The sequence below is a fragment of the Orbicella faveolata genome, unplaced genomic scaffold (genome assembly GCF_042242905.1).
Source record: "Orbicella faveolata isolate gen_17 unplaced genomic scaffold, um_ofav_v1 contig_36, whole genome shotgun sequence".
NCBI classification, from domain to species: domain Eukaryota; kingdom Metazoa; phylum Cnidaria; class Anthozoa; order Scleractinia; family Merulinidae; genus Orbicella; species Orbicella faveolata.
This window is the reverse complement of record NW_028301565.1, coordinates 10,514,002-10,536,284: the sequence shown is the minus strand read 5'-3', so window position 1 is coordinate 10,536,284 and position 22,283 is coordinate 10,514,002. Positions and strand designations below refer to the sequence as shown.

The 22,283-nt window shown below is 41.2% G+C and overlaps 1 protein-coding gene and 1 pseudogene across 2 annotated transcripts; both read right to left on the bottom strand.

Moving 5' to 3' along the window:
* Window positions 1–35: 35 nt before the first annotated feature.
* On the bottom strand, window positions 36–21,287 carry LOC110067813 (uncharacterized). Of its 2 annotated transcripts, none has more exons than XM_089274923.1 (7): window positions 20,371–21,287; window positions 18,114–18,380; window positions 15,800–16,333; window positions 14,717–15,016; window positions 3,060–3,383; window positions 2,341–2,652; window positions 36–1,484 (listed from the first exon to the last, which is right to left on the bottom strand). In XM_089274923.1, exons 1-7 carry the CDS (start codon window positions 21,167–21,169, stop codon window positions 1,402–1,404), a joined length of 2,619 nt encoding a protein of 872 aa, XP_089131049.1. In that variant the 5' UTR covers window positions 21,170–21,287; the 3' UTR covers window positions 36–1,401. The 2 variants fall into 2 exon arrangements, with proteins under 2 accessions (XP_089131049.1, XP_089131050.1); XM_089274924.1 differs by having other exon boundaries at window positions 18,114–18,377.
* Window positions 5,804–10,163, bottom strand: LOC149102260 (uncharacterized; annotated as a pseudogene).
* Window positions 21,288–22,283: the final 996 nt, after the last annotated feature.

The following is a 22,283-nucleotide window of genomic DNA, read 5'->3' as shown; positions in this document are numbered from 1 at the left end:
ATGCAACGGTAAGACTTCAAGGACAACAGTACGTGTTAGTTGATTCTGATTATATTTATTTCTTTATATTTGTTTTTAACAGTTTGCTAGAGGATAACTGGGATTGCGGCGGAAGTGCCCCCAGCCGCGAGCGATGATAGGCGCCTGTATTCGCAGGCTACTTTTTCTGTGAAGAATCAAGACATTTTAAATGATGATGCATTGCATTTCAAGCTCGCAAGATCTGTCTTCAAGATCGCATCATGTGAATTCGCAAACCTTAAGTATTTTAACTCCAATTTCATGAATTTAAAAAATGCTAGGCTAGTTTTGAATGCGAAATGCAAAATAGTCGTGTTCACGTCAGTTATTGTTTTGTGATAAACAAAATATAGTTCACCTTGTCGCTTATATTCATATGCTTCCAAGTAATGAAAAAATATCTAAAATTGAGAAAACATAACTTTAAAAACAAGTTTCTCTAGTCCCTGACGGACAAGCCATTGTTCGACAAACGCCTCGTCTTTCCCGATGAACTCATCCATGGCACTTTCCAAAACACGTGTGTCGAATGCCCGGGGATCGCCCCGGGGTGCGCAAATGCCCAGCCCCCGGGCCGCGATAAAATTGCGGATGCCCCACCCCCGGGACTGACAACTTGAGCAAATGCCCCACGGTTGCCCGGGGGGGGGGGGGGGATGGGCACTGCTGGAATTGACTGATGCATAATTGTCTTACACTTCATCCTCTTTTGATAAAACGTAATAATCAATGACATTAATACTAGGAAGTTCAGTGGTTTCTTTATCAACAGTAGGCTCTCTCTATTTCTAGCATACGACTATCTCGAATTCGCCGTTATTTTAAACCAAGTCTCACTTTCCCTAAATATTCTTATTACCTTCTGAGTGATTAACCATGGAACTCGGCCATCTTGAATCCCGCACTGTCTTGAGCAACGCGTGACTACTTTTGTCCTATGCAACTGCAGTAGTTACAGTCTGTTTCCACTTAGAGTTGAAGATAACGAGAGTCTGCGGGGCGTTAAAGGACCCCGGCCAGCCTCTGCCATTTTCGATGTCATCGAAATTATTGATATTGCATGGTGAAGCGAAATTTTATTGCTTCACTGTAAGTTGTGTTCCTGAAAGTATATTTAATTATCTTCAGTAGTTCCTTCGTTTCAACATGGTCCGAATAAAATATAATAGCCAAACTCTCGCAAGTAAACAAAAATAAAGGTGTGGCTGACCAGGGCCCTTTAAGCAATTGAGAGCTGCCGTGCATCCACAGTTACTGAGTTAAAAGATGAGAATCCAAACTACCCGTGTTGTTTACGGCAACACGACTGGGGTGTAACTGCCACAATCAATGCTGAGAATCTTTAGAGACAACCAGCACCTCTGACACCTTCCAGGCACATTACCACTGACCCTCTCCACTTACCCGAGACTGCTTACATCTCTTACACGTACACGAATTTAAGAGATTTGAAATACATCCATCTAAGCATGAATAAAAAAAAAAAAGAAAAAAAAAGAGAGAGAGAGAGAGAGAGAGAGAAACTGTTACGTACACGCAGTATGCTATCCCGCTACCAATCTTACTCTTGGAGAAAAGGGGAACAAATGGTACATACATACATACATACATTACTTTATTTACCCTCGGATTTCAGAGTAGCTAACGCAGCTAATATGTGAGAGATACACCACACCGGGGATTACGTCGATCAGTGTGTGGGTTCTTTTACGTCCCACAGAACTAATTATGAAGAGTTGTGAAACGGGGCCTACGGTTTATCGTCCTTATCCGAGAAGACTAGGAAGTCTAGCCATTTGCAGATGTCATTACAAAGGCAGGACTTTCTCCTCAATTATTTAAAGACCCTGAGTGTTGGTTCGGCCGGGGCTTGAACCCGCGACCTCCCGCACGCTAGTCCGGTGCTCTACCACTGAGCTAACCGGTCGGCGGTTTCGTAGATTATTCGGCGGTTGGTAGATTATGGTAGTAACATGCCTTATGTTTCGGCCAATGGAGGGCCGCCATCTCAAGAGTTAACAATAATTATGGAAATATTTAACCACCCAAAAGCGGGTTGCGTTTCTTTTCCGAGCCAAACAAAACATTTTACCGTACAACGTGAAGAGCGCTAGGTTCGAATTCCGCCGCGCTCTCGAGTCCGGTCTACGTTCCTCTCCGAACAGCGGCTGGTAATCGAGCCTAGACCAGCGCCTTCCGTTTAGTTATTTCAAGCCATGTAGACAATGAGAGTGCTCGGGATGTAGCTTATGCTTATGCACTAGTAAAAAAATGCCTTTAAACTTCCCACCACAGGCACATATATACCTACAGCTGTACCTGACATGTAGACGTCCAACGCAGCAAGAGCATCGTTGCGCTCAATGGCGTGCAGTGCCCAGATGAACTCTGTCAATGTTAACCAAGGCTGCCTTCCTCCAAGATGGCGAATCAGTGCCTCTGTAGGACTTACGGTTTCTTCTTGCGTTGGTAAAAGATCATCCAAGGTTTCCTTCTCAATTCCAAGTCTGCTTCCAAGGCGTTTCAAATTCGGAACCTTTGTTGTGCGTTGCCTCTTGTTCAAAAGTTCACATACTTCGTCCATGACATCCATGTCTGCTATCAACTCTTTTATGAAAGAATCTTTTTTAACTATAAGTGTAACAGAAAATGAAGAACGCCTTTCATTTACTCTTCCATCACTGATTGAATATTACAAACGTGAACTTCAAATACATCAAAGCATCTGCAGTCTACATTTGCTCTGGTTGAATACTCTAAGTAAAGTATTGAACTGTCCACTCATCAAAATAACCAGGGTAATCATAATATCTGTACTGTGATTGGTTACACCAGTTATGTTAACACTGGCTACTCGGGAAACTAATTAAGAAGGAATCTGGAGAAACAAAAGGTAAATCAGAAATGGTCTAGGGCTTATTTTTTGACGGAATGTAGGGGTTTATTTTCCGTTGGGATTATATCTTATTGCCGGGGGGGGTCACATCATGATTATTAGTCAGTCAATAGTGAATAATGCTAAATAGGATCACACTTACCTTTGGTGCTCTTTTCGATGGCAAGGATAACATCACGTCTGTTGATAGCATCCAGATGATCGATCAACTTTCCAACGGTCAATCTGGGGAAACGCACTTTCAAAATGTCAAACAACTGCTCTGTTGGGTTGTCAGTGCTACAAGTTTCAAAGCTCGTGAAAGTGGTCCTCGCTACACCAAGTTTAGCTGCCAAATCTGCCCAGTCTTTCAAACCCAATTTCTGCTTGTCCAAAAGGAAAGCCATGTCCCCAATGATATCTGGATCACTGTCGAACAGACTGCACACCAGTGTATCGTCATTCAGACTCCGTTTGGATTCGTGACCTGGAAAACAACGGCTCAAATTGAAAGTTGGCAACTACAAAACAACTTGGACTTATCATAACCTGTTTATATGTTTATACAGAATAATTCACAAAGGTTTCCCATCACTGCGGGTGAAAAAAATAACATGAACTAATCAACAAATAAAAATGTGATAATAAATGTGACAAAAATATGCACATTCGATGGGTTAAGTAATAATTAAAAACGGCAAATTTGAAGGCGTCTACAATCACTTTTATTTCATTTTATTCTTTTTTTTGACCATCATGCACGGTTGATGGCTCATATGGACTCTCCTGACATCAAATTGGTGCACGGAGTTAAAAACTTAAAAGTGGGTGCGTTTTTCCTTGTTTGGCCCACACTGCCTGCATCAAATTTATTTGTAAATAACACTCCTGTACTTTTCGAATTCGCCTTTAATTCTAACGATTCACTTAAAACCAAAATAACAAATACAGAAATTAATAAATACGAACTTAAACTTAAATAAACTGAAAATACAACAATACGAAAAACAACAAAAAATAGAAAGGAAAAACGAGATTACTTACAAGATCTGTACGGCACTCCGGAACTGACAACGACTGAATACAACTAGAAAACTACAACGCTTTTAAGCGGAATTTTGAACTAAAAGAAAAAACTTAACGAGGTTACGTAATAAACAATAGACGATTACATAACACGACGTGAAAAAACTAATTTGCATTTAAAACTGCACAAAAAAGGCACGCAAAAAATTAACCTTTAACAGCAAAGACAAAACAAAATAGAAAAGGCGACCAAAAACGGAAAAATTTAACTCTCGTGGCTACATAGCCCCGCTAATGGACTAGTAAAGTCTACAGTTCATTACTATAGTGTAACTGTACTCAGACACGAGAGTAAGTCCTCTTGATCATTCTTCACACTGTGGATTTTCTGTTGAATCCAGTCTCTTCAATTTAAGCTTTCTTCTCCCCTTCTAAGAAGCACAGTTTGGTTATTGGCCTTGTAAGAATTGTGGTGGCAGTTTTCACCTTGGCTGATCGGACATTTCCATCTTTTCCCATGAAAACTTCAGTTACTCTGCCTAATGGCCATTTTCCTCGATGGACGTTGTCGTCTGCAATCACAACTAGATCTCCGGTCGCTAAGCAACGGCGAGGTCTGGTCCACTTCGCTCTCTCTTGAAGGGTCGGGAAGTACTCCTTCAACCAGCGCCTCCAGAATATATCGGCCATGTACTGGACTTGACGCCAACGTCGCTTGCTGTACATTTCTTCTTTGCTGAAGACTCCAGGTGGCAAATTTGGGTTGGCTCTTAACAACAACAGATGGTTTGGTGTTAGGGGGTCCAGGTCCTTTGGGTCGCTACTGACTGGAGTCAACGGTCTGCCATTTAAGATCCCTTCAACTTCACTCATCTATGTTCGGAGCATTTCGTCAGAGACAAGTTGTTGTCCTAGCAAAGCTCTCAGGATCTTGCGGACGGATCTGATAGTGCGCTCCCAGGCACCACCCATGTGCGAGGCTGTAGGTGGATTAAATTTCCATGTAATATTCCTCTGATGAAGAAACTTGTGGATTGATTCTTGATTCCAGTCGCTCAACAACTCGTGTAACTCCCTCTCTCCAGCTTGGAAGTTTGTCCCGTTGTCACTATAAACGGTAGTTGGACATCCTCGTAAATTGATGAATCTTCGGAATGCATTTAAGAAAGAATCAGTATCAAGTGAGTTTACGACTTCTATATCAACGGCCCTGATAACCAAGCAAGTAAATAGGCATCCATAGCGTTTCACATTCGAGCGACCTTGACGTAGATAAAAGGGTCCAAAGTAGTCCACGCCTACGTAGGTGAATGGCGGATCTCCTGACATCAGGCTTTCCTTCGGTAGGTCGGCCATCAACTGCTCTCCACGCACTGCACCAAGTTTTTTACACTGGAAACAGCTACTGATCACTCTCCGCACAGCTGAACGTCCCTTGATTATCCAATAGAATTGATGCAAACTGGACAGTACGTACTCTTGCCCAAGATGGCCAGTTTTCTGGTGATGTTGAGAGATGATCAAATCCGTAGCGTGGTGACGATAGGGAAGAATAATTGGATGTTTAGCCTCATACGTGATTAAGGCATTTTCCAGTCGCCCTCCAACTCTTAGGATTCCGACGTCGTCCAATAATGGATGCAGTTTGCGCATGTAAGCTGGCATCTTTTGGTTCTTTAACTCGGAAGTTACTTGGCGCGAAGGCTTTGATCAACTGATTCTTTGCATGGTTCTAATGACGTCTGGAAATGACAGCCTTTGTACATGCTTGATAACTTCCCTTTCTGCAAACTGAACTTCTTCCATGGACAGGACAGGTCCCCTTTCTAAACAGCACTGAGATCTAAGTTTAGTGGAACCACCACGGTATCTTTCAATGAATCACGTTTTGAATCTCAATAGCCAGGCCACAGCTCTTCTCAATCTGTCCCAAGATGAGTAGCACTCTATCAACTTGGAAAAAACTTCTTCGCCTCGATGACGAGTGGACAACTGGTTGTAGAGCTGAGTTTCACGTTTGATCTCTGGATCGTCATCTGATAGTTCTGGTTGGCGAATTGTAGGATCACAAGGCCAAAGCTCTTCCTTCTTCTTCAAAAACTCGGGACCGCTCAGCCACTTGCTACTTGCACTCATTTCGTCCACTGTAAGACCTCTGGAAACTTCATCTGCTGGGTTGTGTTCAGAACTGACATGCCTCCACTGATGGGGTGCTGAATTCTCATGTATATCGGACAGTCGGTTTGCAAATGTATGGAAACGCTTTGACTGATTTCTGATGTACTGCAACACACAGGTGGAGTCTGACCAAAATGTCGATTGGCTAATCGGAATGTCCAGCTCTTCTCTCACGGTCTGGTCTAACTGAACGGCTAACACTGCAGCTGACAGTTCCAATTTTGGCACAGTCATTGGTCTCAGAGAAGCAAGACGAGACTTTCCAATTGGAAATGCGCAATGGATCCTTTCTTCGACATCCACCAATCTGAGATACGAGACTGCTCCATATGCAACTTGTGAAGCGTCTGCGAAGTTGTGCAACTCGGCAGTTTTCAAGTCTCCAAAACAGGCAGGTCTAACGCATCTGTTTACTGTTATCATGGAAAGGTTGGCCAGCTGACTCTTCCATTTCTCCCACCTTTCACCATCGCCGTCGCTGATTGGATCGTCCCATCCGCGTTTCTCTCTGCAGAGATCTTGTAACAATTTCTTAGCTGGGAGGACGACTAGCGCAACGAACCCAAGTGGATCATAAACAGAAGTGGTCAAGGATAGGGTGGTCAAGGGTGTTTGGTCTGTCTTTAAGAGCAACCTTGAACATGAACTTGTCACTCTCCATATCCCAGTGGAGCCCCAACGTACGTTGCATTGGTAGCTTATCCTTGTCTAGGTCCAGGTCCACCACTGATGGAACTTTTTCGACTTGCGGGATTGTATCCAGAACTTCGGATCTGTTATCTGTGAGCCGAAAACCGCTCGATATCAGCAGACAATGCAACCTGTTCTTCACGAAATCTCATCGGCACACCAACGATAGAATTGGTCAAATCTGGACCGGTAAGGAGCTGATCATTCAGAGACGTTCCCTTGTGTTTTGCGGCACAATCAAAAACCACTCGTGTCTTTCCAGGTTTGTTCAGCACCGGGTGATGGGGAAGGTACCACAGCGGCTTGTCTTGTAGGTTGATTTCGTTAAGTGGCACTCTTCTTGCATGACCCTTGGAAAGATATTGTTCCATGGTGGCCTTGTAATTTTCAAGGAGCTCGCTATCTTGCAGGAGCCTGTTCTTGAGTGTTTGCAGTCTGCGTTCAGCCATGAAACGGTTGTAAGGCAGGAATGGCGGGTACTGTCTCCAAGGGAGGGCAATTTTATAATGACCATCTTCAAGTTTCACAGATTGTTCCATGATTGCAAGGGCTTCCTTTTCCTCCACTGACATGCTAACCTTGGATTCAGGGATCACGCCAGAGTTCTCCGCTGCCCAGAACCTTTCAAGCTGGTGCATGAGACAATCATCATCTTCTCTCAAGGCCTCCGCTGAACGAACGAGGTTAACATTCAGATGGCAATCTTCGCCGACGCTCCTTTCCATTGGGCCCATGAGTGTCCAGCCAAGAGATGTACGTATGGCGTATGGCTCTCCTTTGTTACCGCGTCTTTCTTCTAACACCCAGAATGCATCAGGAACGTTGGTGCCTATGATTAATCTGACTTCTTTCACACTAGTACTTGGTAGCTTGATGTCCCGCAGGTGAGGCCACTGTCTTGCATCCTGCTCTGATGGGATACTGCGGCTAGAAGCATTCAGTTTATCAACTGTCCATAGTCTTGTAACGTCTACTTTGTCAGTTCCATCCAGTGGCTCCACAGTTAGGCTGAATTCATAGCCAATTCTTGGGCTGTCTTCTCTCTCTTGGGTCGTCAAGTAAAACGTTTTATGGCGTCCCTGCACACCGAGCTCCGCGGCCAAGCTCTTGTCACACAAGGAGATGTCTGAGCCACTGTCTAGAAGGGCGTAGGTTTCCACGATCTTGCTTACGTCACCGTGACATCGTACTTTAACAGGAACTATTCTCAGGCACACCTTTCCTCCTCCAGCTGAGGTACTGTTGGCCTATCCACTTTGTAATGGAGTACTGCTGTTAACCTGAATTCCTTGATCGGCCACTCTGTCTCGACCTTCGACCGTCTGTTGTGGAGACGGTGGGTGAAGCAAAGTATGATGTCTTCTCCTGCATCCTTGGATTTCACATGCGCTTTTCGCTAAGCATCCTACACTGATGTGACCATACTTGAAGCAATTAAAGCATAGCTGAGCTTTCCTCATCACTTGTAGACGTTCGTCGAAGTTCTTGTCCTTGAAACTACTGCATTTCGCCAAGGAATGATTTCCGTTGCACGATGGGCACCTCAGGGTTGGAGTGAATTTATTGGAAGACAAACTCTGCCTGACACCAGGCTTAGTCTCTCGTGTATTAGTCTCCTCCGCAGCCGTTTTTTGGGATTTCACGCAACGCTCCCCCCAAAGAAACGGCTGCTCACATCCGAAACACATTCCTTTCACGAAATTAGCCAATCACCGCTTCCGTTCCATTTTCAAGAACGTTTTCGCGCCAAATTCGCCCTTTGAAACTTGTCCAATCTGGGAATGTTTTTTATCTTTGTATCCCGTAGTGGGAGATGTCACAAATAAACATACAGATTTCCGGCTTTTGTTTAAGGACGCCGAAAAATACCGGCGACGCTTGCACGAGCTTCCTATGTAGCTGAAGACTCTTCAAAGTTCAAGTTAATTATTAGAAGCTTTTAACTCAAAAAATTACTGTCGAGAAGGAAGATATCTATTTTAACTTCATAAAGGAACCAGGAAATCAAGTAGCTTCGCTCGATTTGTTGACATCGAGTTCTGAATGCCGCTCTCTCCGGCCTGATTACAATCTGAAGGAAGCGTTTGGCCCTTGATTGACGCTTACAATTTGACATTTCGAGAAAATATGTATTGTCTCATTTATAGCTGAACATAGCGATGAACACATGAAGCACTTGTACTTAGGACTTTCATTTACAATTTTTTCGTCCGTCATGATCGTAACCTGCGAACACCGCCTATTTTTGGCGACGTGCGGCGTGAAACAAAAGCCAGAAATCCCTCGCGTGTTCGCACCGCAGACCTTTTCGCGCGAAAGCTTACGTCATTCACACTTTGCTATTATGTGATTGGTCTGTTCAACAGAGCGCAAACAAACCACAAACACAAAAGGAAAAGAATGTGGTTCGGATGTGAGCAGCCGTTTCTTTGGGGGGAGCGTTGCGTGACATCCCAAAATACGGCTGCGGAGGAGACTACTCGTGTATTGAATGTGCTTAAACGTTCTTCAGATGATGCACCACCCTTTGGTTTTCGCGTCTGATTCTCTGATCTGTCACGCGCAACGTCTACCACGCAACCAAACACTGGGTTATTGGCAGCTCTCGCCTTGACTTTGACAAACTCCGCGATATGGCTGATATTCGTTCTCTGACCAGCTTGCTAAATTTGGTCCGCTAGTTCCACAAACTTAGTACGGAGATGGAACGGCAGTCTCTGGACAATTCTTCTTAAGTTGTCGGCGCTGTTAATCTCCTCCAGATATCCAATGGATTCCAAAGTGTGTTCACAGTCTTTCAATCTGTCCGCAAATGCAATTAGTCCTGCGCGATCCCATGGTTTAAGCGGTGGTCCTTCTGTTAGCTTGGTTACGTATTTCGAGGCAATTGTGAAGGGGTGTCCAAATCGTTCTTCCAGCAGCTCTCTCGCCTTTCGGTATCCCAGGGATGAATCCATGACTAAACAACACTTGATCGTGTCCTTTGCCACTCCAGATGTATACTGAAGAAGATACACAAGTTTTTCACTTTCGCTGGCTTCATTGCTCACGATGCTGTTTTCAAACGATTTGATAAAGTTCCAGTACTCGAGAGGATCACCATCGAACACAGTCAATTCCTTTTTCGGCAATGCAAATCCCTGCTTTATAGTTAATGCCATCTTATCCATAATTCCTCCAGGCAAGGTAGGATTAGTTGCTCCTGGATGCGCAACGGGTACAGTGGGACCTACTGACCAACTCGTAAACTCCTGTGCATTAGGATTCAGCCGCAACTGAGCGTTTCGAGCACCAATTTTCCGTTCGACTCGAGGATCAGAATGTTCCTGCTCAGGGACATTTGCTGCTCCAACATTAACGCGTTCACTAAACGGCTTCACATCTTCAAAAACGTCCCGTAGATTAGCTAAAGCGGCTGGCTCCTCATCCTGTTTCAACTTTAGTTGAAGATCAGTCCTTTGAATTTCATACTGCGCATCCACAATCTCCAACTCTAGTTTCGTTTCTTCTTCCTGACGTAATGCTTGCTTTTTCTTCAGCTGGTACAATTTTAATTGCGCTAACGCCTGCTTGGCCTTTAGCTGTCTGACAGACAAATGTGAAGATAGCAGAGAACTTGCGGTACTTACAGAATCTTCATTTTCTTGAAGCGCTTCCGCGGCGGTCGGTGCGATGGTTTCTCTAGCGTTTTCAATCCATCTTTGGATTCTCGCAACCGTCTCCATTTTCCGATGAAAATCTTCCTTAAAGTAACGAGCTTGACATTCCAATTCCCCCAGATCTCCAGCCGACAAAGTCGCGACGTAGTCATAGTGGGCCCTTTCAAAGCAAGAGAAAGCTTCCTCGATTTCCAATAACTTCTTCGAGACTTCATTGACATTTTTAGAGTCATTCAGTAAAACTTCGGCGGCACGGCACAACGTCGTAACTCTAGACAAATACCCTGAACGCGAATTCTTCAGGCGCATACTGTCGAGGGCATCCTCTGAATGGACTCGGCGTCTTCTTAGACTCTCAATTCCGGACAACATGGCATCCATCAGATCTTTGAATGCATGTAAATAACACTCCTGTACGTTTCGAATTCGTCTTTAATTCTAACGATTCACTTAAAACCAAAATAACAAATACAGAAATTAATAAATACGAACTTAAACTTAAATAAACTGAAAATACAACAATACGAAAAACAACAAAAAATAGAAAGGAAAAACGAGATTACTTACAAGATCTGTACGGCACTCCGGAACTGACAACGACTGAATACAACTAAAAAACTACAACGCTTTTAAACGGAATTTTGAACTAAAAGAATAAACTTAACGAGGTTACGTAATAAACAATAGACGATTACATAACACGACGTGAAAAAACTAATTTGCATTTAAAACTGCACAAAAAAGGCACGCAAAAAATTAACCTTTAACAGCAAAGACAAAACAAAATAGAAAAGGCGACCAAAAACGGAAAAATTTAACTCTCGTGGCTACATTTATTAATAAGTTCCATTTTGTGATTAAGTGTACTTCTGATTGTCATAAAACCGCACACCTAATGTGAACAATGCAAATCGAAGATTAGTATGTTTAGAGGAAACTTATTGCGTTTTCACATGTTAACCCTATACAGGAAACTAAAGCTTTGCCCCCAGATGTGGCTGTCCATATGTAGCAATATTCAATCCTCTTTGATTTATATTTGATTTAAACTTATTTCCTTTTAAATCTAAACTTCACGTCCAAAATTTATTTAAATTTAAAACAAATTTACTCTTTTTATCCATTTAAATTTAAACTTTTAAAATGTCTTTTAAGCCTTAGTGCATTATTTCTTTAAATTGCTTAAGTTTGATTTAATCCTTTTTATTCATTTAAATTTCAACTTTCAAAATTCTATGTAAACCAAACTTACGAATTATTTGTATTTGATTTAAGGTGGCTCAAAATAGTTTCCAACACTTAGATTTTGATGGGTCATTACAACCACTCTTTATCACTTGATGCTATAATCTTGGCATCAAAAAAACTGCCCAATCATTGGTGAACACGTTATCATTTGTGACACAATAGGTTACCATAGTAACAGTATGACCTGCTAAAAACACCCTTAATTACAGCTTTAGGGGCCTATAATTCAAAACCGGCATGGTGAAAATTTTTTTATCTTATCAAATTTTAAATAAGCATGATAAGACACAACTTTCAGCAAAGTTTGAAAAAATTCTGTACATAGGGTTAACAGCTACCTTAAATTTTCAAAATTTTAAGGTGGCTCTTAACCAATGATTAGGTAGTTTGGTGATACAATGATTGTTGCATCAACTGATAAATAGTGGTTATAACAACTCATCAAAATCTAAGTGCTGGAAACTGTTTTGAGCCACCTTAAACTGCGAAATTCTATTTAATCTTCCTGTGGCAAGTTCGGCCAGCTGCACCCGTTTTGTTTTTAGATGTATTGTCAGTAAATATGGACAAAGGCAGCAAAGGTAAAGTTTCCGAATTACTAAGCCAAGCATCCAGGCTTTCCCCTTCATCCTCCAGCACTGCTTCGAACCCTGCTGTGAATGCCAGTTGTTCAGCAGCGATACCGCAGGTGATGATCAATGAAATTTTCAGGCGTGCTGAGGGAGTGCTTTGGGAAAGTACATCCACCAGCCTCTGTGGGCGATTGAACTGACAAGAACATTTGAGAGCGATAGGTAAAAAGGTCTAAAAAGTGTTGACAGCCTGCAGTTTGCAGATGAATCGGATCGCTTTAACTAGGATGTCTTCTTGGGATTTTCCCTTGTGATATGAGATAATGCAGCTCCTTGAAGACTTCACTCAGTTGCGATTGGCTAGCCATAAGGTCAAATTCACAGCTGAAATCTCAGAACAGAAACTACAGTTGAACCTCCACTAATGGCCACTTTTTTTTTGTCCTGATAGACGGTCCAGACAGTCTCGCTCCACAATGGCAACGGCCACATAAAGCCTGTCACGACTGCCAAAACAACCACTTGACAACAGCCAACTGATTAATCAACGACTGACGAACAGTGTATACAAAAACTCATTTCTGTTGTAAAAGGTGAGGAAAATTGTGCAGTACTGCTCGTGGTCATGATTGGTCTCTGTTTTATTAAAATATTTTGATTGTGTTACATACTTTTATGCTACAATGAGCATTTTTTAAAGACAAAAATGTTGTACCCCCCAAAAAATGACAGGTGTTATATCACACCCTTACCTCCCCCATAAAAATACGACAGGTGTTATATTACACCCTCACCTCCCCACAACGGCCACCTTTCTACGATGACCACTTTCCTCTGTCCCAAATGTGACTGTTGTGGAGAGGTTTGACTGTACAAGTGCTCGAAAAGGTGACAGATTCAACAGAGAGTGTACATACATAACAAACCTACAGAGACCTTTCTGTTCGTGTCACCCACCAGGCATCACAAAAGGCTTTATCAAAGGGGAAACATTGAGGCTTCTAAGAACAAATTCCTCTAATTCGTGTTTGAGGAAAACATTTTAAACCTTGCCATCAGAATGGAGGTTACCAAGGTAGAACACCTCTCAGAGGTTAAATTCTCTGATAGGAGAGCGTCTCTAGCATAGAACAATAAAACTGCACAAAAGAAAATACTGCTTTTTGTAATGCAATAAGGCTGAAGCATATGAAAATTGATACACTGTACCCTATTTAGGAGCCCCCGTTATCTATATTGCAAGGGAAAATCCTAAAGTAACATCCAGTTAAAACTATGCTGTGAAGGTTTCAGAACTGATTCATCTGCAAGCTACAGGCTTTGTGCATGCCTGCCAACACTTTTTACATGTCACTCCCAAATGTTCTTGTCAGTTCAATTGCCCACAGAGGCCGGCGGATCCCGGGGGGTGGGGGGACTTCGCATAAAAAAGGGAGGGGATGCTTGTTGGAAATTTTGAATTAAACCCCTAAAGGAGACCAATCATGGTGTGGCCCAGGATTTTTTGACCCCTAAAAAACACCATATTTAAACCATATTAAATATATATTTTTATATTTCTTCGCATGAAACCTTAAACGAGACCTTCATGGCTACATATGGGCTACATATGGGCTACATATGAGCTACACATGATGGCGTTTTGCCCACAATACCCTAAGTGAGACCAAAATCCAAAATTTACACCCCTAAGCGAGACGATGAGCATCCCCACCCCTTTTATATGCAAGTCCTCCCCCCCTCTGGGCAGCAGATGTACTGTCTTGAAGCATTCCCTCAGCACGCCTGAGAACTACATTGATCATCACCTGCGGTATTGCTGCTGAACAACTGGCATTCACAGCAGGGTTTGAAGCAGTGCTGGTGGATGAAGGGAAAAGCCTGGATGCTTTGCTTAGTAATTCTGACACTCTACCTTTGGTGCCTTTGTTCATATTTACTAACGATACATCTAAAAACAAAATGGCCGCTGGTGATGAACATGTGATCTACATACTGTCATGAACCTGGCCAAACTTGCCCCCGGAAGGTTAAATGGAATTTCGCAGTTTAAATCAAATACAAATTCATAACTTTGGTTTAGATAGAATTTTGAAAGTTTAAATTTAAATCAATAAAAAGGATTAAATCAAACTTAAGCAATTTAAAGAAATAATGCAATAAGGTTTAAAAGACATTTTAAAAGTTTAAATTTAAATGGAAAAAAGATTGAATGAAAAAAATGAACTAGTATTAAATAAATTTAAACAAGTTTAAATAGAAATTTGTTTTAAATTTAAATAAATTTTGGACTTGAAGTTTACATTTAAAAGCAAATAAGTTTAAATTAAATATAAATCAAAAAGGATTAAATATTGCTACATATGGGCAGGCATACCCAGATGCTATAGCAAGACTAATACTGATCAGAATAAAATCTAATGCACAATTAAATCACTGTTACTCACATTTCTCATGTTGTAAAAGTATGTTGATGACATCTTTCCTCTCAATTTGGGCTAATCCATGTTTCAAGGAACCAACTGTGATATGAGGGCTATCAGACTTTAAAAACTCAAACAAAATCTCTGTAGGACTATGAACTTTATTGCATTTAAAGTTCTGATAGTCTTTTTCAGGAATGCCAAAAAACTCAGCGATGTGCTTCCAACATTTGCAATGGCCATATTTGTATTCTTGATCCAAACATCTACTCAGTTCCTCTAAAAGCTCCAAGGAGTCCAAGAGGGACTTGGTCAGTGGGTCACCTAAATTGTTGCAGACAAAAAATTCAAGTTATTTTTAAAATCTTAAAACAGCAGCTTGTAAATTTTACAACACTTCAACGAAATCTACCTCTTACATTCAAAAAGTTGGTAAGGGCATCAGATCGCATGCTGCCAATCAATGGAAACATTTGAGGAACTTACATTTAATGAATTTGAAAGTCCTACGCCTCACCTGTTACCAGGTCCATATATAAGGTTTCTCAAATTCACTGAAACTAACTGCTTGCATCAGCCTACTTAAACATAATGCACGTTCACACTATTACCTACTACTTAAAAATGTTTGCATAAAAATCATCTAATTACGTACATTTTTTTCAAAGGTTTACAGTTAAGTCAGATATTGAGTTACTTCAGAGTCAGAAAATTCAGAAAAAATGGGGGTCACCAACTTTCTTTCAGAGATTAAGTCTGTGGAAAACTATGGTACCCTGATTTTGAAAACTTGCAAGAAACATGGTCTCCTGGGTTTTGTTATGAATTAAAGATGATCAAGGAAAACTATCTTGTGATATTTTGCATAAGTAGGTCTGTTGCATTAATAATTCCAAATGTTGCCATCCTTCTCATAAAACTAACCCTTAGAGATTTAAGGATTTGATGATGTGCCGTTGATTTAAGAGCTCAAAAAAGCAGAATTTGATGGTGTCTACACGAAGATTTGATATTTTTAATTACACAGATTATTTCATATTTTTGCCATACAGAAAAATGGTAGAGAAGGTTCCTTATAATACACAGGACAACAAAATTGACCTCTACCTAAGTGAAATTTTCTTTGCCTGTCAGTAGGCTGCAACTGGCTGAAAACACTAACTGAACACTTCACTTGTGGGTGCTCATTCTGTGGTAGATCAGGTGGGAAACCAGCCCTTCTGTCAATTCCTTGGCCTTGAGGAGAGTGATCCCCTGATCTGTCCTGTGGTAGATTCTCCTCTGCGTCAGCCCTCTCACCACCACCAGTTTCACCTCCTGGAGCTTCTGTTGGTGGTCCATTATTGTTTCTTCTCTGGACACTCTGGTCATCAACTCGATCGCCTAAATTTTCTGCTGGAACTTCCACTGATGGTTCCCCTTTATTGTTGTTTGCTTGCGCTCTCTGGTCATCATTTTGATCTCTTAATTGTTCTACTGGACCTGGTTCCTCTTTACTGCCATTCTCAGGAGGCAAATTCACCACATCCACCTGTCCTTTCAAGTCTTGTTTTACTTCGGCTTTGTTGGAACTGCCGAAATGAAAAGATCTGAAAGATCTGCATGAATTTTCTGTTGGTGATTGTTTTCCATCAGTATGATCTGAAAACATAGGAGTATAACTTCTTCAATTAACTTTAATATAAAGGCAAGAATTGTCCCCTTAAGTATGTAGTTCCCCTAAGGTATATAGTTCAGAAAATATATTCAAATCCACTACCAGGCATACAAACTAGACAAACTAATTACACTAAAAAATTAACACACAAAAAAACAAACAAGCAAATGTAGAACCATAAATACCAAATACTATATACAGACATACATGTACATGTAAGTTACCCAGTATAAAGATTAGATTAAAGAAACCAGAAAAAGACAGGAGGCTGTCCATAATAGCCGCATATAGCTCCTCCTCTCAGATAAGGGCCCCTCCCCACACAAATAAGCACTCCCCCTATCTGCCAAAATTTAAAATGAACATCGCTCGTCAAAGAAGCGCTCCCTTCTCCTCCCACTGTTTTATGGAAGAGTAGTGAAACAACAAAGGATGCATATAGTTTTGGTCAAGTTTAATTATACACAAGTGATTATTGACACATTCAAGCACTGCAAATTGAACGTTGGAACAGGTGGTAGTGAAGATCTGCTGATTCATTGCCTAAAGCAAAACTATCATATCTTGTGCAGCAGGCCTGGACCAGCTTAAGGGGTTATATTACATAGTTCTTCAAGAGAGACAGGATCCTTCTGAGACTTCTGAGGGACTAACACACACAAATTACACTCAAAAAAACTATCATATCTAACAATGATTCGGGAAAAATTAAATAAGTGCCCCCCTTGATTAAGTGCCTCCCTCAAATTACATGACACCTAACTGTTTTATTAACTTTTATTAAAAAACCTTTATTTCTAAATAAATCATGCACATTTTGAGATTGTACTTTCATTTTTGGGGAAATGTTTGATCTTAAAGCAACCTTTTTGTTTATTACTTAAATTGCTTAAAAAGAAAAATTCAACAAAAGTAGAACTCTCAAGGTATTGTGTCACCTTAAAACTTGATTGGATACAATTATGATATATTGCTATATAATAGCCCACAAGGTGGGGGTTGGGGGGTTGAACCCCTCCACGCCTGAGGAAATTCCAGTTGAACTTCATACTTTCCTTTAAACTTTTTTTGTCACCTGTAAAGTGAAAATGCAGGGAATGGCACTTGAGATAACCTAAAATTGCATCATGCATGCATGTCTAAGGGCATGCCCACAGACAGGCCAGCACCTTCAGGGCTTGTGATAAGGTGCCATAGGTATTGAATGTTACTTCTCATTTCCATCCAATGGGATTAAAATCTCTGGGGGCTACTTGACCCCTATTTGGGTTGAATAGGACAATATGATCAAATGTGTTATTGGTCAAAGAGTTTGACTGGCCAAATCCCTAAATCATTAAGCCAGACACTGTCGGATGATTTACTGTCATTTCCAATCCTTGACCTGAAAAGGACAACCGCCCCTCCATTCTATGACCCTTTACAAGGCCCAGGAATGGATGGAATTAGTCAGATTAAATACCAACAACCCTACAAATACTTACTTACATATGTCTAACTTGTCCTGAAATAACTATTAAAACAGTTTTAAGTGGTCATCCAATCAAACTTTTTCACCAAATGCAGCACCCCTGGTTGTAAGTCTCCTAACATGTAAGGCCAAAAAATGTATATATGCAGGAATTCAAAACAGCTAGCAAAAAAAGCCAATCCTTTCAGGACATTCTCTTGGAATCTCTCAGTGCACTGTATGATAAGCAAATCTTCTCTCAATCATTTCAGTAGATAAATTTCATTAGATCTATTTCCTGCAATAAGGTATACCTGGATCTTTTTTTTCTTGAAGCTCTCTCTCCCCTTCCACTACTGCACCAGGGCCCACTGAGTTGCCTTCACCCTTGTTGCTACCTGTCAAACCTGGCACAAACTGATTTCTTGTCACTGGTGTGACTGCTGGCTCAGCAACCTTGGACATTTCAGTTCCCATTCCTACTTCACTCTTTGACTGAGGATCCAGCAGTGGATAAATACCACCCGAGGCACCAACACGCTTCTCTGTTTCAGTTACGTCATCATGCCTCTCACTTGCTGCTGAAATACACAACAGTGCAGATTATAATTAATGACCAGTAATTATAAAAAGCACCAATGTCACTGATCAGATTTGCTAGAAAAAAAACCCATCAAAACATGGATGAATGAAGGGATGGAAGGAGGAAGGGAGGGAGGGAAGGAATAAATTAGGCTAAAGGACAGATAAATGAAGAAGTGTGTGAGTGAATAAATACATTTTCTACATATATCTAACTTTAAGCCCCCAGTCCAACATCCCAATTACAAGCCCCCTCCTGGATATAAGCTCCAACTTTCTGTAAGTCCACCGAAAACATTTTGCACATTTTTTAGGTTCATCCTTGATAATCCAGTATGGTAAAACATATCTTTGTACTGTCAAAGTTAACAAGCTGCTAAGGAGTAGCAATATGTTTCCATTCTTTATTTGAACCCTGACAAACAGCAGACAAAATTTATTGAATCAAGCTAGGGGTGATTCCAGAACATACGCAGTAACAGTAGCATTCTTTGCCCTAAAAAGGGAGAACTGACATTACCTGAAATGTAGCTTCTATCTCTGGTCAAAATGAGAGAGTGGTATCATATAAAAAATTAAAAAAAAAAGGGTGGATCTGAACCCGAGAACAGAGGTTATGACGTTAACAACATGCGTCTTACATGTTGTGTTCTACCACAAGGAAAAGCACTCAATGTTCATGTGTAATCCAGTATGAAATGTATCTTTCACCTAACATATAGCTGGCACTGATGTTAACTAATCTGCACATGCGTTTCAAACAAAGTGCTTTTGTTCTTAAGAGAATACCACTACAAGGATAGCGAGAGATTTGCAAAAACATATATATAGTTTTGTCATAACATGTTTTGCGTGGTGCACACGGGTTAACCCACCCCACCCAGGTCTCCTTCCTGCAAGGCTAATTGATTAATAGAAATTTATTTACTAACCAAACATCTAAGTTTACATCTTATTGTGTTAGTGCCTTAATACTTAGTGCCTTAGTGAACAGCAGCCCCCTAAAACAACCCAATAGTACACTCTCCACTAAAAAGCATGAAAACCTAAAATAGTCTGGAATATTTATTGTGTTGTAACCAATTACATGCAAGATCTCCAAACATAGGAATCAGCGAACGTGAACAGTTTTCCATCAGCCATGAAGCGGCTTTGTTTGTTTGTTTTTTTTTGGCAAAATGACATAGTCATAATTTTCCAAGTTATAGGTATAACTGTGAATTTCATTCCTTCCTTGCCCCCCTTCCCCCCCTCCCCCCCACCATCCCACTTATTTTGGGTAAACGAAATCCCTGAAGGAAGAAAAGCCAGCAGGGCACACTACCCTTATCACAGCATTTTTCCAGTCCACCCTAAAATGCTTGAAAATGCTGATATGTAATACATCAAACACAAAAGACTGTACTCCAGACACCAAGAAGAGAGTTGAAAATAAGATGCACAGCAGAGTATTATTGATGAACTTCCAGGTGTTTTGAAATGTGGTCAAACACTGTCTTAAGTGTTTTGATATATCTTATCAATTATCAAAAGTAAAAATTAGGAGAAAACAGAGAAATGAAATTGCAAAAATTTATGCTAAGTAAGATTTAGATATCCAAAAACGATCACGGCCATGATCTCCTTTGTTTGAACTTGATGAATTATCATTGAGTTTGAGAAGCTATTAGAAGGTCTTAGAAAACAATGCAACTGTCATTTGCTCATGTGCAGAGTTTTCGGAAGTCTCTATTTTCGCTGTCCACATCAATACGATTTTCAAAATGTACATGCGTTGTTGATGAAAACAATGAACATTTCTCTGTGAAGCTCGGGAAATTTGAAAACTAGAAAACCAAAATGGTTTTTGGAATCACTTGGCATTTCTAAACAAACATAGAATACTTAGGAGGTTTGAAATAAAGAATTTCCTTCAAAAGTCCGTGAAAATCTCAGGCTGCCTGGCCGAGGTGACTTAAAATACAAAAATACCCAGTAACAAGCTATTACCCGTGTCAAATCTCCTTCCTACTAGAGCCGGCGCAGGTCGGTTTTGGATGAAGTTCAGCACTCCTCCAAACTTGCCATCTCTGTTAAGAATAATTGATCCCAAAGGCTGTCCGTCTGAGTTCCAAAATTCGTCTTCTCCGAGGAAACATTTGTTCTCTTCATTTCTTAAGAAATAACTCGGACATTGCAACTCGTCGTAGGCGAGGACACTGTCGCGCTGAAGAAGGTCGTACACTTTTGCTGACAAGTTCTGACCAACGTCCTTATCTTTTTTGTCGATTGTTCTTTCATTACATAAGACCACGCACAGCAGCTGATCAGAAGTCATCAGGGAAGACATATTTCCCTCCAAGGCTCTGCTTAACAGGCTGCTTTTCCTAAAGAGACCTTGTTCCAATTTAGGCACAGCCAAGTAAGTGATCCCATCCAACTCGAAGGCATCCTCTTCCAGATTACTGTATAACTCGTTCAACGGTTTGCGTTCGAGCTTTGCCCAGATTTTCATCCCCGGAAATTCGGCCACCATTCTAACAGAAGGCTCGCGTTTCTTGGTACTTTTCTCTTTTGTTTCTTGCTTTTCAAGGGTTTCAAGAATATCTTTTCGCAGCACCTGATTACTAGCTACCAAGAAGTACTTTGATTTAGGTGTTCCTACGGAATGAAGAAATTCTATACTTTCAAACTTTACCAGACAACCAGGGCCGAAGTATCTGACCGTTTCATGCCCACTTGTTTCTTCCACAAGGCGACAGATCGCGAGCTTGGCTGCTTTAGTGCTGCTAACTGCAGCCGCAGCCATTTTGCTAAGACGCAACGAAAAGAAGATCACGATTACTCAGGTCGTTTTCTTTTCTGGGAGGGTTTGCCTCGTTAGTGACTTCCGGGAAATTCCCGCCATTCTATTTTTAGGAAGAACTACGTGACGTCATCAGCGCATTTTGAATTTCAGAGTTAAGGCGGTGCGTGACATAAAGCTACGATCGCGTTTGTCGAAAAATATGTTTGTTTGTCCAGTGCAGTTAATCAGTGTCCTAGATAGCTAAAAGAGGTTCCAGATGTTAACACTATTTTCCGGCCGCCATATTGGTGTACCCCAGAGGAACACCAACATGGCGGCTCCATACTTTATAGGCTCTGTAAACTTGTGCGGAACATTAACATTTCGACGGATATCTCAACTTTAGAACAACGCACACACCTTAAACATGGAGAACTGTCTCCTTTATTTATCTTTTATAATATCACAATTTCTTGACTTTATCCACTGAATGGTTTTTGATTTTATATTTTATTGCGTGACAGTGAACGCTCTACTTCCAAAAGGGTACCAGGTACGTAGCAGTCCCGGCAGCAGTCCCGTTTATCGTTCGTCAATAACACTTGCACCTTCCAAACACGTTAGGTCAACAAAGAACTTCACGTTTTCTGTAACTTCCCGGACATACCTTTAAAACATCTCACACAAACCCATTTCCAACCCTTACTTTCTTTAAGTCTTCCTTCGCGCCAAATATCAAAATGGCGGAAGGCAACAAGGGTTGTCACTTTGTTGCGCTCTCGTTTCACAGGTCGAAATGCCAGGTCAAAAGGATTTGGTCTCACAAATGAAAAGGTGCACGAGGTGCACGTCAGAAATTTTGAAAAGAACCCCTATAAAGAGGTACCAAGATCCTGTTTTGTGGGTGCGGCTTGAAATGTTTTTCACCCCTAGGTCCAGTAAGAGGTACCAGTTCTAAGACAACAAATTATTTCCTGTCATATTTTTTCGGCTCAATACCCTGAAAGGTACCGCACAAGCTCCCGCTGTTGATTTTTTGAGGCTGAACACCCTAAGAGGTACGAAAACCGCGTTTTAAACACCTAAGGCTACGACAAGCACCACTGTCCTTTTCGCATGGGAGTCCCCCTAGGGG